General features: G+C 26.8%; 1 protein-coding gene across 1 annotated transcript in view; it reads left to right on the top strand.

Moving 5' to 3' along the window:
- The window catches only part of LOC139093809 (uncharacterized), a gene marked incomplete at its 3' end in the record, with an annotated part of 88,043 nt that overhangs the window by 17,632 nt on the left and 51,194 nt on the right, over positions 1-19,217 (top strand). The window contains exon 2 of the mRNA XM_070644649.1: positions 15,687-16,080. Coding sequence (XP_070500750.1) covers positions 15,907-16,080 — 174 coding nt within the window. The remainder of the gene's footprint in view (positions 1-15,686; positions 16,081-19,217) is intronic.

Genomic DNA, 19,217 nt, shown 5'->3' with positions numbered 1-19,217 from the left:
TATATATATATTAAATAAACTGTACTTGCAATTGCAGTTGAGGCTTTATACATACATGAGCAAAAAGGATTTTATGTAGATTTTGCATTTTTCTCTTTGATGTTTCTTTCACAAAACAAAATATGCATAATAATTGATGTAAATTAAAGCTAATAGAGCCATCATTTAGCACTTGTGTGCTTTTTATACTCACGCCGCCGTCAAAGGCTCATTGTTGTTGATGAATAATCGGCGCTATAAGAGTATTGTGTTAATGCAAATAAACGATAAAAGTGACGGATTTTTATGCTACGTTTTAAGAATTTCTTTCAACCATGGCATGTTTAAATAAAGTCGGCGGTACAATAAGGTCAAAGGCTTCATAATTGAATTAATTGTAGCATATAAACCTCGACATCATATGCACAAACAACTGTTGTTGCTTACATATTTATTCTCATCGTGTATACAGAAAAAGTTTAAGCAAAATAATGAAGACACAAGTTTTTGCATTTCATTAAAAATTACTTTAAAGAATTTTGGTTTCTTTTTGAAATCATCTGTTTCTTGCTCTTGCAACAATATACCGCACCTTAGCACATTTTCCTAAAGAAGATTTTTTGATTTTAAGATATTAATGAATCTTTTATTTTAGTCAGAAATGTTCACGATATTTTTCATTTATAAAACAATTATTAAAGGTGAATGATGCTTTTAAACAGAATACTTTAAAGTTTTTTTTTGAATTGTTTATTAATTCTTTAAGGGAATTTCTTCGAAATTTTCTTATATGTTCATATTTTCATATTTATATCGATTTTTCCTTTTAATCAGAAAATATTTATCAATATTTTAAAATATCTTAAAAGACAAATAAATTATTAAATTAGAAATAACTATAATATATAAAGTTTCTTGATAAAATAATATTTTTTTGTCATCAAATTCATTTCAACATATTCAATCTAATCATAAAATTTTTGTTGTATGCAAATTAGTCAAACTGAGGAGCATGCAATCTCATTGAATAAAATGAAGTTTTTCCCCTTTCAAATGATGAAAATTCTTTCAATTTTCAACAAATTTGGATGTGTTATCACAAAAGCTTTTTGAATCCAAAATTTTCATTGTTCAATTGTGAATGCAAAATAAACACATCAAGAATTTCAACAGGAAAACTTTATTCTTCTTTTCTTCACAACACCTACAAATTCTGAATTTAATATTTTCCTTTCTCCATCCATTTCTCACATGAAAACGTATGAGATCCTTTCTGTTTGCTTATAATATGTTTATGTCTTCCTCTATATAAACCATGTTCATTTTCTTTGTCATGTCAGAAAGAGAGTCTCTCATCCTCAACATTTACTCAAATCAACTTCAATTCATTTTAGTCGTCCATTTGAAAATCTGTTACGTATGAGCATATAAATACGATTTGAACTGCAAGTGAAATAAAAAAAAACAACAAGTAAAAAATTAATAATTTATGAGACAACATTGATTGTAACTTGATAATGGAGATACAAATATGTATACTTTTCATTTATAAATAATTTATTTTTTGAGATAGAGATTTTTTTTTGATATTTCTAAGTTAGTGCTGGTGGCGCATTTCTCAGAAAAAATGACATAACTGAATAATTTCTTAGTTTTGAAATCTCACTGCAAAATGAAGTAAAGTTTACATGTTGAGTATTTAAAACTAAGGCAGACAGACAAAATATTTTATAAATTTTTTTCGTAAAATTAAGTTTTTTTCATAATGTTCTTCGCATTTCTCACTTGATGTTATTTCTACTTTATACACTTTACACACATATCAAATCGAAGATTTACATACAAAAGGGATGGAATGATGAGGAGGAGAAAAGATTCATAACATCCAAAAAAAAACTGAAATATACTTTAAAAAAACACAAGAAACATGTATGTGGCATTCTTTCAATTGCTCTTTATGCTTCCTCGTTTTGTACTGCTGCTGGATGTTTTTGTTGTTGTTATAGCTTTTGTTGCTGATACTGTTAAAGAATGAAAAACACAAGCAATTTAGTGAAAGAAAAAAAGAAAGAAGTGATGAGAGAAATGCTTGTGAAAACCATTTATGTATGTAGATGATGCCTTTTTCATCACCGAAAACGAGAACGAAAAAATACATAACATTTTCATAAAATAAATAAAAAAAAGGCAAAAAGAAATTCATGAAAAGGTAAAAGAAGGAAAATAAGAAGTAACAAAAGATTTGATAAAGAACTGAAAATTTGCTGAATTTACATGAAAACAAAATCAAAATTTCTTTCATGTTTATGCTGAAAATCAGATATATAAAGTTGCTACTATTTCTCATGTATTCAATCTTCGTTTCATGCTGCTTTGTTGATGAAATTAAAGACTTGTTAAAGACACAACAACAGAGAAAAATAAAAAATAAAAAGAAAAATGCCATTTTCAAAACATATACTAAACAAGTTGCAGATTGTTTAGTTAAGCGAAATTTTAAGAATATCTATACAAATATTTTTAACAGAATTAAAAAAGTCTAAAAATATACAAAATTTTGATTGCAAACAAAATGCTCAGAAAACAGTTAGACAATGAAAAAATTCAATAATTCCTCATTAGGGTAAAAGCGAGTTGACTCGACACGACATGAGATCTCTTTTGCACTTTTAACCACATGCGACCATACTTTTTAAATGCATCCAATACAAAAATATTTTCTATAAAAGCTGAACCAAAACCAATTTGTTTATAAACATTTACATCATAAATATTCCATCCAATTACGCACAAATATAAATTACTCGCATCCAACCTGTAACTATTATAGCACGGCAAGAACATTGATGTGAGAAAAGCGTGACACAATTAAAATTAAAAAAATTCAAGAAATATTCAGCAGAAGAAGAAAAATTGCTTTAACAAGTCGATTAATAAATTATAATCTCATGCTGTAACGAAAAATAATAAAAAGAGGATGATAGTAGGCAAAAAAATTCTGATGTTCATCGTGGAATTTTCATGTTGATTAAACGGCCATTTATGGCTATTTACAACTGTACACTCATGAAGTATGTGTAAAATGAAATGAAAGGAGAAAAAATATAAGTTGAGAGTCATAAAAACCTATCAATGTGCTCATGAGCAATGTTCAAATAATAATATTGATATACACTGTGTGGTGCGGTAATTTAAAATCTACCTGGGATGTCTTGAGTTCGCTGTATGTATGTATATTGAAGAGAATATCGTATTATAATCTAAAGAGTGGTTGCCGTCTTAGTAATATAATATCGAACGATGAAACATGAAGAGCTGAAGAGTTGAGTATCTAAGCGAAAATACGAAAAAAAAAATCGAAGTGAAGAGAAAAGCGAATGAGCAGCATAAAGTAAATCAAGCAACAGCAAGATAAAATTAAAGTATCGAACGTAAAGGGAATGAAGTGCAGTATATGATAGTTTTTTACGATATTAGGTATCACCTTCATTCTAAGTGTAGATTCGTAAAGGAATTGAAATTTATATGCACCAACAATATCTGATTACTTATCATCATCATCATCAATCGTTGAATTTTGCTTCGGAATTCTTTGCATTTTCTCTCTTAACTCTCGCTTGATCAATGAGATTTTCATTAGGTGAATGAACATTGTTATGTGATATAGTTTTGACATTCATCTACAGTTGCTTGGAGTTACAACGGTCGATATATTTTTATATTTTCTATAGGTTATCCAGTAATTAGGTTACTTCATTTGTATTTTTATACATTTTAGAAAAATTGAATCGTTACATAATTTCACACAAATATATAGTTTGGACGATATCAATTATTTGTGTTTTACTTTCCCGATCCGGCAATCCACTATTCTTATTTTGTTTCGATTTACCAAAATTTTATAGAACTTAAATTTTTAAAAAACTAAAATATATTTCTCTATCTATTCTTTTTTATATCACTTTAATCATTCATTTGCTACATATATCTTAAAAAAAATTCATACACGTTCAAGATTGCGGTTTAACATTCCATTATGAGCAGTTGATGAAATCCATACAGTGTAAGCAACAGAAATTTTAATATAAGGGAGAAGGTATTCATCTGAACTGAAGTGAATTGAACAATGCTCTTGAAACAAATATAAAATAACAAAAATTTAAGAGAAAAATTTTCAAAAAAAGTCGACTGGACGTAACAATGAAAGCTATAGTGTACATTCAAAAAGTTCATGCAAAAAGAAAAGAACGAAGAACACCCAAAACACACATTTTTTTAATTTCTTTAGTCTTCTTTTATGCTGTTTCCTTTCTTGATTGCACAATTTCCTTCTATCAAAACATATATGTATATCGACGATGTTGTTGCTTGAATTCAATTTCGCACATTGACAGTTGTAAGACACTTAGAATAAGGTAAATGAAGCATACAAGAGAATAAATAGCAAATTCTGTACGTACGTTAGATGATGAAAATTAAATTGAAGATCTTAAATTATTAACGCAACAAAATTCTTACAGCAACATGTAGCAGCACCATCATGTCACAATTTCAACAATTCCTACTCAATAGTGAGATTAGAATCAATTATGTGTGTCTTCAGTGACCAAAAACACACATGCGATACACACATGAAATTGTAACCGAGAAATGAAAAAGAAATTAAAATGAAATCGATTGCAAAAGGCGAAAACCTCTTCGTTCTCATTATATTCTCTCTCTGCTATGCTCTTTTTTGTCGATATTTAATTGCCTACACGGCCAGAAATGGCAAAACCGAAAACCAAAAATAATAATAATAAAAAACTGTGGTAGAAAAAAAATGCAAAAAGATGTGCACACACAAAGCAGTTCCTTCGGTGCTTATTTTTATGCATAAATAAATATCATTTCAAGATCGGTCGCATTTCTCGTTACAATTTTAAACAAAAATATAAAGAAAAAGTAAAAGAATGAAATTCTGAAGCTCATTTAATAGCACAGCAGCAATACAGAAAAATTTTAACGAGTAAAGAAGAATTTTATGCATGTTTTTTTTTTGTTATTTCTTACTGATGTTGTTCTGTTGTGCAAAGTTAATGTAAGGTCATACTTTGTATACTATGATAATGATTATGACGATGTACACTGTATTTAAATATTTTTTATTGCAATTAATTTTTAACACGCTAAATGTTTTATTATTCAAAATAAAAGAAGTACGTTGGCTTTATGTTAAAATTTGTACAGGTATGTCTGGTTAATGTGAACTTGCACAACTGCTACATCAACATAAAGTAATTATCATATTATTATTCTTATACTTTAGTAATTAAGATGGGGAGTTATCTTTAAAGAGCTTTAATTTTAAGTGATTTTGTTAAACAAAATAATAACAGCGGTATGTTTTTTAAAAAAAAAAAAAAAAAAAGTTCTTTACATTTAATAAGAAAAAATTCTTATGAAAACATTAAAAAACGTATGCAAAAAATTCTCATTAGTGAATGTGAATATGTTCATTTTTGTTAATAAGTTAAAATGTTTTGAGGTGTCAAAAAAGATTTCATAGAATTCGTCTACTTAAAAAAGTCTAACTTGATAAATGATTGTTTACAGAACACCTCATCAACAATTTTGGAGTGTTTTAAAAACTTGTTGTACAACATGGACTGATAAGTGATTCATGGAAAGTAATTTTATGAGAAAAAAACATTACGAAATAGCATTGACATGAGGAGAATAGCATTGTGATGACATGAGGCCTTTCTGGTCAATTTCTTTGAAACATTTGATTTCATCTTAATCGTAATTTTAATTTATGGGAATTTCTGCAAAACGATTTTCATCTTTAGATAGTGAAAAAATAAATAATATTCAGTGATCATCTAAAATAAGCAAATATTGAAATTCCTTTTTGTCATTCCTTCTAATGACTTAATTGATAAGTTTCAACCTGTTTTCATCCGAATAAAATTTAAATGCTAATAAAACCATGTTTTAGATTTGCCTCTTAAGATTTCATTTTAAAATTTTAGTGTGAAGATATACAAAAAAAAAAACTAAAAACTATTGGCAAAATAAAGACATTAGTATGGAATTTAAAAACTACTGTTATATTTATGGATTACTAAAAAGTTAATAATTACATTTAAATAGTTTGGCAAAATTTTAAAGGCTTATGATGATTTCATTGCTTTTATATGTATTCTGATCGATTACTAACAACTTTTTAGAAATCATTGAAATTTACATACATACTTTCTACATAAATATTTTTACAAAATTCATATTTAGATATAAAAATTTCAGTATTAGAACTGACTCATATGAAATCAAATATTTGTGTTTTAAAGATGATTTTAAAAAAGCTTCCATCAATAAAGGAACAATAAAAATTTTCCATACCATTTGTTTACCGTGCATTACGCAAAGTTGTTTCACAACAATCCGAACACATGAGCACAGTACTATTGCAAAACTTTTTATACGTTTGTTTCTCATCCCGTAGTGTATTTAGATATATGGCTATGCATTCGTAGCAAATACAATACGAGAAGAACAAACTTTTGTGTATTTATTTATTCAGATATCGTTGCATATTATTCAATAAATGTAGTTATGTATAAAACACACATTAAATTGCCAGAGAAGAATTTACATTTGGCTGGACAATGAGAGGTAACGAAAAGGAAAAAAGTATTTTCATTATGCATCATTTCATGTTCATGGGAATTTGCTTCTTTGATTTTCTTTTATTATAGAGTTTTTTCCTCGTTTTGTCTACACTAAAACTGTTTCATTCTTGTTTTCACATATGCATATTTTTAAATGAAACTTTGCCATTATTTTTTGTGGGAACAACAAAAATGTTCCGACGATAACCGACGCGAGGATAGATGATAAAATATTCATACACACACAATTTCACTTCTTTGAATTTATTTATTTATTTTTTTTTTTTTCAATAAGAACGAACTGAAATGGTTGTGCTGACTAAACTTATAGAATGTTGCATACGTTTGCTAATTGCCATTACGTGAGGAGAAATTTATTCTTGCTGCTGTGATTTTGCACAGCTAAAATTGTTTACTGTTTTTTCAATGTTGTTTGCACTAGAAATTTCGCACATCTTATTTCTGCATAATATATTTATATGGGTGGGTGGCCATAATGAATAAATAAATAAAATTAAAATGATATAGTGTGGAATTACAAGAAGAAACCTTTTAAGCATCGTTTTCATATGTAAACTTCTATTCAATGGCATGTTAATTCTTGCAGCGAGGCTTTAATTATACAATTTAAGAGAAAGAATGAGACATACGTAATTTATAAATATGAAGAGAATCTTTAAAATGTACATTCCGAGTATGATAATGACATTGAATAAAATATTATTTTTTTCTTTCTTTCTTTCTTTATTAAACCAAGAATCAATTTGATGAGTAATAAAAGGCATTCAAATGAAAATAACTTTAGCGATTCAATATTTATTTCTTGAAGTTTTAAAATGCACTTGAATTAGTTTAAATAAATAAGCATAAAATGTACATTTTAGTAGAGTTCAAACTTGTATTTTTTAATTTAATTACTTCATTCTTTCAAATTTTACATCCCGATTTATTAAATGGAACCCCTAGAAATCAACTTTACCAAGAATATAAATTAAACATTGCGATATTATAAACACACATGAGATGTAAAATGTGAAAATGAATCACAAGGGAAGAGCAAAGAGAACATTTTTTTTTCTTTAAAATTGCGGTTTTGGATCACACATGGCGATGAATATTCTTTATAATGTTGCTATTCAGTGCTTTTTATTTATTTTATCTTCTTTTTCGATGAATTATTTCTGCCTCGAATGTGCACATATTCATTCGTCTCTTCTGCCCTTCCTCTTCATTCAGTTAAGTTTCTTCTGCTGATGATACGAAAAGCCAGCAAATATTACAAAATTTATAAAAGAACTGAAGAACTTTGAAATTTATGACAAAACAATATAAATTGCAATGATATCTCATGAAAATAATAAATTTTTACTCAATCTAATTGCAATTATCTATTATGAATTAATCCATAATAACTAATACATAATATAATTGATAAAATAAGAAAGCACTTTAGTATGAAAAGTAAGAATTTCATTCTGAATTTTTATAATAAAAAAATTGTTTCAAATATTTAATAAAAATAAATTCAATATCGTTTAAAAAAAGCCCAAACGAGTAACGATCATAATTTTTTTAAAAACTATTTTTAATATTTGATATACTTTAATGAGTTAAATTTTAATCCGATTATAATGTGACATTTCCAAAAATTATAATTATCAATTAAATTACCTTTATAGTTTTTTTATTTGCAACATTTTAGTTCATTTTTTACATGTCTCATCCTCTTCATATTCATCATTTACTTCCACTTCGTCTTCATCGTACATCTTCTGCGACCGTATAGGTAATTGCGATATAAATCATTTTCAATGCTCGTTTGCACAAAAAGACGTCTTTTATTCCTTTTTTCCAACATTTCTCATTTTTTGCTTGCAGTTTTTTTATTCATTTCTTTTCATTGTAAATAAAAACGTCTCATAACTTTTATTCACATGAAAAAATGAAAATGAAACGGACGAGAATGAAGAGTCTTTCATAAAAAAGTGCAGAAAGAAGTAAAAATTGAATGATATTAAAATTTTTGCTGACCTAAACCTAACTTAATTCTTTTTTGTATTTTTATGCCATCACTTAAATCATATTGTAATGATGATAATAAAGAAGAAGAAAGTGTAGAAAAATTTCTGACGTGCAAAATGACCTTTAAAGTTAAGTAGACTCAATTCAATTGATAATAAAATGCTTAGTGGCAAATATTAGCAAAAAAAAATTAGATTAAAAATTTATGGCATTTTGTTTTAAATAGATATTTATGAATGTTTTGTGAAATTTTGTTAATTTTTTTTACTTACTTGAATTGCACACTTAAAAGGTTTTGTACATAAAACAATTAAGACTCAATTTATTTATTTTACATGAAATCAGCAGCATGTGAATCCAAAGTAGAATTTCATTTCTGTTCTGAATGAATGAATAATTAAATGAGGCACAGTCAACCAGAATTTTTTTTAAAAAAAGCCAATAAATTGAGCAAAAGGTAAAGGCTCACAGGCATACTGAATCGAGAGAAAGAAAGAGGTAAAGGTATAATGGATAACGTAAAAATTCGGAAATTTATGTTAATTTCCGTGTGTATCCAGAAAAGGTAATAAAATTGAGCGAAAGCAAGTGAAAGATGTGGGTAACAAACAAACAAAGATAGGGTAAAAGCACTAATATAAGCCTAAATTGAGCTGATTCCTTTTACAATTTAAATGAGATATCCAAGTGAATTTTAAATATTTTTGTATGCATTCGAATACTGCTTGAAATATCTACAAAGCATTAGTCCTGAGTTGAATCGGATGTATAAAATTGAGGTTATTAAAGGCAATCACGCGAAAACTTTACGTTAAAAAATCTTTTAATTTATTTATTTTATGCTAACATACCAATCTAAACCAAATTTTAACCAGCCACTTGTAATTAAATAATCACTTAGAGTTTGAAAAGAATTCGCAATTTGCTATTAAATTGAGAGATTCTGGATGAAATAGTCATATCTACAGTGAGGTTAATATCTCTGCGAATAAAGAGACTTGATATATGAATTAAACAAAATTTGATAGCACTTTGGTTGCTTAACAAGACGAAAGTATGTTGAAAGTTTAAAACGGAACTGCTTAGTTCCAATAAGCATTTGTTTGACGACTGGAACAGCAAAATTATCTTTAAATGTTCATATTTCAATGATGGATTGACGAAAATCCAAAATTCTTTCAGATTCCTTTAGTATGAACAAAATGCTAAATATTGGAAGCTGCAGTTCTGCTTTTCCAGGTCTGTAACATCTTTTTTTTACTCTCAAATTTTTGTATACAATACAATTTAAAATGCGTATTTCTTCAAAACCACAACAGCTAGAAATATACAGTAAGTGCCAAATCATTAGGTTTTGAAAGTACTTTCAGTCAGTGTCAGCAACCATTGATATTGTTGAAGTTTTAATGTTTTTAAGTTAAAAAATTGTAAATTTTTACGTGAACCAAAAAAAATTATTTTAAATTTTGTCAAAATTTACGAACTTTTCCATTGATTACTAGATAGTGGCTTAAAGTACTTTGAAAACCTGATCTTTTGGTATTTACTGCATATTTCTAGCTGTTGTGGTTTTGAAAAAATATGCATTTTAAATTTGATTGTTTATAAAATTTTGAAAGCAAAATAAATGATGTTACAGACCTGTAAAAGCAGAACTGCTGCTTCCAATATTTAGCATTTTGTTCATACTAAAGGAATCTGAAAGAATTTTGGATTTTCGTCAATCCATTATTGAATTATGAACATTTAAAGATAATTTTGCTGTTCCAGTCGTCAAACAAATGCTTATTGGAACTAAGCAGTTCCGTTTTAAACTTCCAACATACTTTCGTCTTATTAAGCAACCAAAATGCTATCAAATTTTGTTTAATTCATATATCAAGTCTCTTTATTCGCAATATTAACCTCACTGTAGATATGACTATTTCATCAGAATCTCTCAATTGAAAAAGAACAAATTTTTTTTGTTGATATTTAGAAAGTGTATGACGGAAGGACTAAAAATTTACGATCTATCATATCACCTTCAATAATTAAAAATTCAATGAATATTTCTTTTAATCACTATCACATGAAATGCAATCTTTATTTATTCTTTGCTTTATGTAAGAAAAAAAAATCAAGAATGAAAAATGAGACACAAACCTGCACCTTAACATTGCCGAATTCGGAGTGATCAAAAATTCTTTTTCAATGTTCTTGCATATAAAGCATACACACACACGATAAATATATTGGGCGACATTATCAGGTTACAGTCACTTAATGAATTGCAATTTATAATCACGAAAAGTCGTTTTATTTTTATTTATTTGAACATTCACATTTTTATTTCATTTCAAACAAAGCTGTTCTGATTTTGTGCTTACCTTAACAGTACAATTAAAGCAGTTGGAGAAAAAAAAAGTTGAAATGAAATGGAATGAACAGCAGAAAAATGAGATGGCCTTAAATATATGAATATGTTTACCATGAAATTTATTGATTTCTTCAGAAGTACAATAGCTTGATTACAAAGATGCGATGTGGATTGAAATTTAATATACTAATAGCTTTTGACTTCCCATTGGATATGCTTACATAACAAGAATCAAATATCAAACTCATTCAAACTAAATATCAGATAGATATTAGCTCATTTAAGTATATTTAAAGTTTATTTTCGTTTTTTTTTTTTGCAGCAGCAATTCACATCAGATGATGATAACAAATTGAGAAATGATAAAAGAAGTTTATTTCTTTTAAACAGACGACGATGAAAGAAAAAAAAATAATAAAATCGGAATGAAATTTATGTTTTTTGATGTGGAAAAAAAATTCTTTTTGATGTGAATAGTAAATTTATTGAAATTTTTTTTTTAATTCTTTTCAGTTCTCCCTGTTTCTCTTTTCTCTTTCGTTTGATTCCTAATCATTCTGTATAGTTTGTAGCATTTCTACACACTATTCAATAATAATATATGTTTTTATAAAGTAAGAAAAATTATCAAAATATAACGTAAAATTATAAAAAAATATATATATATTTTCAGTCGTATGTCCAAATTTTTGCCAAACTTCAATTGAAACTTCAGAAAAATTTTATTCAGCATCATCAATTTTTTATTAAGAGGTAGAGGCGATAAAAAGAGAGGAAAAAAAATTAAAGTAAAACAAACATCAAAGAGTTATCATTATTGCAACAACGCAAACCAAAAATGCATAAAAGATTTTTTATAACTGCATGTTGCATTTGAAAAACAAAAATAAATGAGAAAAACTCGAAAATCGTTTTCAATTTTTTAATAAATATTAACGATAATTATTATTACTTCAAACAGACACGTTTCCCTTTCAGCTCTTTCTTTTTTGTATATGAAGCAATTCTGTTTATTTTCGATGCAATTTAATTTAATGCCTTGCTTTTGAAAATTAAGAAAATTTCTTAATTTTTTCACTATAATCACTAAATTTGCTTTATCGTTAAAAAGCAGGACACAGTTTTGAATATTCCAGTGCAAATGTAATACTAATAGTACACAAAAATGTGGTCTAATGTGAGATCGTTTGCACGCCTTAACAGAATTTTAAGAAATTACATACAAATAAATTAAATTTCTGGCCTTTCAAAATATTAACAATTTAATGTGAATTTTTAAAGAAAGTTTCAATCAATTTTTGTTATTTAATACTGTAAAGCCTCATGTTCAACTTCAACTTCAAAAATTGTGGATTACTATATTATATTATTAGATAAAAACGTCCGAGATCCCGGGATGCGGATTGAAACCCATAAAGCAAACGCCATAAGTGAATGGCCCCTTAGTCAAATTTCATTAAATTATAGATATATGAAAAAGCAAGAAGAAATTTCAAGAAGAATATTTTAAATGTATATAATTGAGTAAAATCAAAGTCAGAGAAAAATTTATTCAATGTGATATGATAATAACGTATATAAGGTATTAATGAAGAAATCATCATTTTCTTTCCTTCAATTTCTTTTCTCTCTGTTATATATTTCGCTTTTTAAATTACATTAGTTCTCATTTTTTGTACACATGAAGCAATATGAAGAAGAGGAAAGATTCTTCGGGAATTCTCAAAGCAGAAGCAAGTATTTGTGGCGGGAAGTATGAGAAAAATTATGTTAAAAATGATCGAAGATGCTTGAAGCTGCCAACAGCAGCAACTGAAAGAATATGATGCGAAAGATGAATGTGAACTAATAATAATCGAAAAATAAACCAAAAGGAAAACTATAAAGAAGAGAAATATAAAGACGTGAATATAAATTAACTCTAATAATAATGTAAATTTTTTTTTCTTCATCATCATCATCAAAAATTTAAATTTTTATATTTTTTATCTTCTTTCTTTTAATAACAAAAACATCATTGGAAGATTGCTAAGCTTCAATGCTCAAAAATAAATTTTATTACAAATTCAAATAAAGACAGAACAAAAATCTGCTAATTTAGATATTTTTTAGAAAAAAAAAAAATTATTTTTGACCAATCTTGACCATATAAAAAAAGGAGAAGACTTTAAAACTATACAGAAGGTCAGGCTTGCTAAACTGTATTTATTATGAATTAATGCCAAAAGTTCATAGCGATTTCACAAAGAAAGATTTTAAATTGAAAATTATTCACAACCGGAGAGATCAGCAGCTCCATTTATGGGATGGTATAAGGCATAGTTCCTTTATTTCAATTTCGTGACAATGTTTCAATGAAACTTTCAATTTTATTATTTTCTATTTACATTGTTTTCTTAAATTAGGTACAGCTATTCAAATCAATTTTCAATGATCTTTGCTTAATTGAGAAGTCAAACTGCAGTCAAATTGCAATATTTGCTTTACGTTTCTTTTTATTTTTTTATTTATATAACAATATAATTTTGTAATTACCTATATCTCAATATAATTTTTCAATCAAATTATTCATTCACCTCTGCGCTTTCGCTATTTCTTAGCCTATGCGGTGACTAAATATTTTACTCTCAAAAGCAGCACGTTCGTTTTATGAAATAAGTTTAAATGTTATTTTACATGAGCTGCTGACGTTATTAAAACAATCAAGGGGTTTGACATCATTCGATTATTATATTATAGCTTGTTAGTTCCACTTTTTCTTAAGTCGAAAGCTTTTGAATGCAAGATAATTTTTAAATTAACAGATCATCAAGTCAGATATTAATTATGACTTAAATTAGATCTGATTATATCGATATAATTAATCACTTAATGATAGGGCGGCCATCTGCTGTATTTATGAAGGGACACTGCTGTACTTTTTAGCCTTGCTGCTGTGTCCCGACAAAAGCCTCAAAATGTCCCGATTTTTCATGAAGTCTAAAACTCCATACAAGTTTATGAATTTTTGACAAACATTTTCGTTTTGAATGTCCGAGTTCAAGCCCAGGACTGAAAATATTTTTTTTGGAAATTTCAATTATTTTCTGCACTTTTTGCAAGTTTCTAACCTAATTTAACAAGTTCTTTGAATATTATCACTCAAAATATTCCAAAAGAAAATCAATAGTGCCAAACTTAGAAATGTCCCAATTTTTTTCAAAAGTGTTCCAATATTTTGCGAAAATCCTCTGGCCACTCTACTTAATGATCAAACTACTAAGTTTTTAACTTGTATTGTTGAATTTTGATTATGAATTTAATTAAAGACCTACTTGTCTTTGTATGAAAGTTATTTAAATTATAGCTTTTCTTGTTTGATTAAAACTGATGAGTCATAAAGTAAGGACCAGCTTTCAAATGACTTAATTTCTAAAATATAGAGCTATTCATTAAATTGACATAATATTTCAGTAATGAGAATTTCATAATTTACTCAATATAAAATAAGTTGTCATTCCTTCGAAATCAATTCATTTACTCATACATATAGAAATTGAACTTTATTGTTTTAAATCTTTTTTATTTTTCATATTTATACAATTGATTGTTAAACAATTTAATTTAATTTTTATGAGCACTTAAAATTCTTGTTAACATTTTTCCATACAGCTACATTTCTATTCTCTTTCAACCAGGTTTCTCACAGTATATACCAACTAAGTCATAGACTGTTGAAACTTTCACTTTTTTCTTTCATGCTATATGCAATAAAATTCAAAAAGCAGTTGAAGTCTTAATTACAGACTTTTGCTATTATTAAAATTCTTTATCCACTTTTATTATAATTTTCAATGAGTCATAAATAAACTCGAATTCAAAAGTCGTTGCGCACATAATATTGATACAACAGTATTTAGATGTATCTAAAAATTAATGAAAGACAACACACATGATTTATCATAAAAGTTAGTTACTGTTGATAGATTTGTTAAATCAAACAAAAAAGTCTTGCATAATCGTCACAAAATTTTTTTTATTGTTATTTTGTTATAACATTTTATTCACTTTATCGAATATATCTAATTTGATTTACATTTTATTATTGAACTATGTAATATTGTGGTCAGTCATCAAGTTGGTAAAATGTATTTATGAAATTGTTTGCAAACCAATAAATTATATATTCCTGCCTTGCCTGACTGTTGCCAATATAAATATAAATATGTATTTGAATGTTCACAACCGACTCGACCGTGCCTTTAAATAAAGTTATAAAGTTAATTGGCGGTTTCTTTCATTGATTTTTTTTTCTCTCTCACTATGTGTCTATGTCTTCATGGGATTGAGATATTAGTTAGGGTGGAATTATTTATAGACTTTGTCACTATTAACACTATTCAAATATTATTGTTTTTGCATCAAATCTTGCGAATCTCTTACTTATTGTTTAAATTTTTTATTAAGACAGTAAATGAAAAGCATATATTTTTATCGTGATTTGCAATCTTAATTAATTTTACGTTACTCAATCTCTAAAACACTCCCAATGCTTGTATAACTTATGACTATATCACTCTAAGATGTATAAAAAATATGTCCAATAGTAAATTGCACGAGAAATCGAAATATCATCGATGTTAATTAATAAATCAAATTATTAACGTTTTTTTTTTTACTTTTTTTCGTTATAGGATTGAAATAAGCAGTGTTTATATAAAAATTTTCAGCAGCTCAAGATAAGCATGGTAAAGTTACAACGAGGAAATAAAAGGCAACAAAAATTACTGAAAATTATTTATTGTTAAACAGTCAGTAATTTTTTCGTGAATGCTTATCGTCAACTCCCTAATTTTTTAATTTTAAAACATAAACAAAATCTTAATGTTTGTTGAATGATTTGACTGTGAGGAAATGTACTACGAATCTGATTTTGAGCTCGAATGTGATGAATGTGGCCCTGGACCACCGCCGGTTTTTAACATACCTCCACCACCACGACCGGATTTTCTACAAAATGAATTAGGTGCATCTATAACATGTTCAGAGAATTCACTAAGTGGCTACGATATGTGTGAAGCAATACCGGTAAGTTCTTGTAATTTTGTTTATTTTTTTAATCATATAAGCAGCACCAAAACTTAAATAGAAAATAAAATAAAAAATCATAAAAGTTCCATGATTCTTAAATACTAAGAAAATAGAAATAATCAAATTACTCAATGACATCTTCAAAATCTTTCTCTTTTTTTATACTTCTAAAAGTTCAATAAAAAGTAACGTAACTTTCTTACAACAATATCTTTGACTTGAAAAAAAAACTTTGATATTCAAAACCAAAATTAACATTTTTACACTAGAGCATTATTTTTATCATCATTTTTATATATATAAATATAACTACTCGTATCTACATAGATAAATTTTTTAAAAAAAGTATGTTTTAATATTTAATCTTTTTTGAACTAAACTTTTTGTTATAACCAAGCATTCGATGAACCAAAATTTAATGATTGATAAATTATTTTATTGGAAAATTTCATGTCTGAACAAATGTTTGAAATTATTTTATTTTTTCTTATTTTATCTCATTTAATAATTGATCTATTTAAAGAACCTTTAAAACTCTTAGTCGTTTTGTCTTTCATTGTTTTAATTGCTGCATAATGTGAATAAAAAAACTTAAAATTTGAAGCTTCACTTCATTATCATTAAAGAATTTGTTTTAATAATAAATGAAACAAATTTTTAAAATGTAGAAATTTCAAGTGAAAAATGAAAGATGATATACGAAAGATGTTAATTGAAGAGACATTGAGTTAAATTGCAGAAATGTCTCAGATGACATAATTGTAAAATTGTTCATTAATAAAATAGAAGGAAATTTTTTTCTGAAAACAAATGATGATAAAAAAATTTTAAAAAAAGCAGCGACAAATAATTTTTCTATAGAAGGGTTTTAGAGGGATACTAATTGTAAGCATTTATCAGATTCATCAAAACATTTGTCAGAGCTCAAAAGCGACATTAATTTGTATGAAGCCTTTCCAATGAAAGAAGTAATGCATTTATATTATTTTTTATTGAATTCTTTTAAACATCTCCTAACATTTTTCTTCTTTATTTTATTTCACTTTTCCTTAAAAGCTCAAATAAATTTTTCACCGAATAAAAAATATATTTTACAATCACTCACACAAAAAGGGCTCCTCTTTCATGCCACTCTCATTTTTATGCTTTTCAACATCATAAATATGTTAATATTCTATTCAAATTTGATATAAAGAATTTTTCTTCATTGAAGCATTTTGCGAATGGATGCATGTTTTTATCACATAAAAATAAAGATGAAAAAAAGGAGGAGAAAAAATTTTTAAGACATGCAGAAGAGAGCTTATGTGAAAATGTTTTATGCCTTTACATTTATCCCATTAATGCTATCAGATTTTTCATGAAAAAAAGAATTTTCATGTTATTTTGTTAAAATTATTTTTTTACTCTCAAAATTGAATGAAGAAAGAAGGAAATTTTCTTTAAAGGTTTTGATTTCTTTCTTAAGGATCCTAAATAAAAATAAAAGCAAAAATGTGAAAAGCACTCGTGAGATGTTATATACGGGGTTGAAAAAATTATAATAAAATTTTCTTTTCTTCACCCATCAGGCCATTATTCATCATTCATTCGTGTGTTTACATCTCCGCCATATTACTACACATTTAATGGTTATTCATACATTTTTTTTTATTTTATTCTGCAAACACATTATCATCGACTATATGTATAATGCTTCATATACATGAGCATGAAGAAAAATTGATGTGAATAAAAAACCAACGGCAAAAGTAATGTGAAGTAATGTAAAGAGCAAATTGAGAGGGATGAATACAAAAAACAAAGCCGATTGCGCGCTTTCCTCTCCATTTACATCATTTCCATATTCTCTTCTGCCTTTTATAATATTTTTATTGTATACATGAAAAGAAGGAAAATCTTATATAAACCTGTCATATTTCCTTACGTACATGCTTCATCAACACATTATCACACGAGATAATACATTCAATGATGAAAACTCACATGGATTTATTAGAGATATGAAAAGAAATCTCAAATGGGACTTGCACTAAAAAATTTCGACTTAATATTCACACTTCTGTGTGCTATTTATGTGTACTACATAAAGAAATTCATTTTTTACCGGTAGGCAAATAGCAAGCAAATAGTAACGAAATTTTAGAACCACTAAAATACATGTGTATGCATACATAATGGATGTAAAAGCACATTATAATAACAAGGCTAAAAGAATGAAATAAAAGGGAAACACAAGATGAAGATGAAAAAATCTCAGAAATTACTGGGTTTAAGGGGTAACAGCAGTAACATGTAAAGTGATGCAAAGTGGATGTGATGTATGAGGGCTTAGTAATGGCAGGAAAGCATGGGTGAAATGACAAGTATGAATGCTTTGTTCTGTTCATTGGTGGAAATAAATGAATGGAAAAGTGCACAAAAAATTTATGAATAATTTAATTGAAGGATTTACAATATGTGCATTCAGCTTTTGTCTTTTAAAAGCATACCAAAGTGGCAAATTTTTTTAGTATTTATGATTACTAACATGCAAAAATAAAAATGCGAAACCATTATTTCATTATCTTTCTATAATACATATGCCTATATAATTTTTCTAATACAAACCTTCTGTTTTATTCATGCAACTGAGGCGTGGTGAAATCAAACATTTCAATTACATTTAAAATCGTAAATTTATTTGTCAACCATATTTCGTCATTAATTTCGAGGATTTTTTTATTTTCATGCTCAATATTAAATTGAAATTGGCTTTAATATCAAAAATCATAGCAAGGAAAATAGCAAATGATAATCTTATTTGTTTAAACGCAACAAACTCATAATTGAAGAAACTTAGTCGAATTTTTCTGGTTTTCTTATGTATAGTTCATTTATATTTGTAATATCACAAATTTTAAACTAAAAATTCCACTTTTTCCTAACGAAAACTCATTAAAAACCGTAGAATGTAAAGTTAAAAACATTTGAATTTGATTTTTTTTTCATAATTTTAGCATAAGCGATGTTTTGCTAAATATACGTCCACAAAAATTGAATGACAAACCTTGAAAAAAACTTTGAAAACCAAAATTTGGTAAGAGTGAAGTCAGAAATTTTCAGAAGTAATGAGATTTTCGTTAAAAAAATTA

Source organism: Chironomus tepperi, unplaced genomic scaffold, assembly GCF_022539635.2.
Source record: "Chironomus tepperi strain 1889 unplaced genomic scaffold, CSIRO-AGI_Ctep_v1 contig_338, whole genome shotgun sequence".
Classification (NCBI taxonomy): Eukaryota; Metazoa; Arthropoda; class Insecta; order Diptera; family Chironomidae; genus Chironomus; species Chironomus tepperi.
This window is presented reverse-complemented; position numbering and strand designations above follow the sequence as displayed.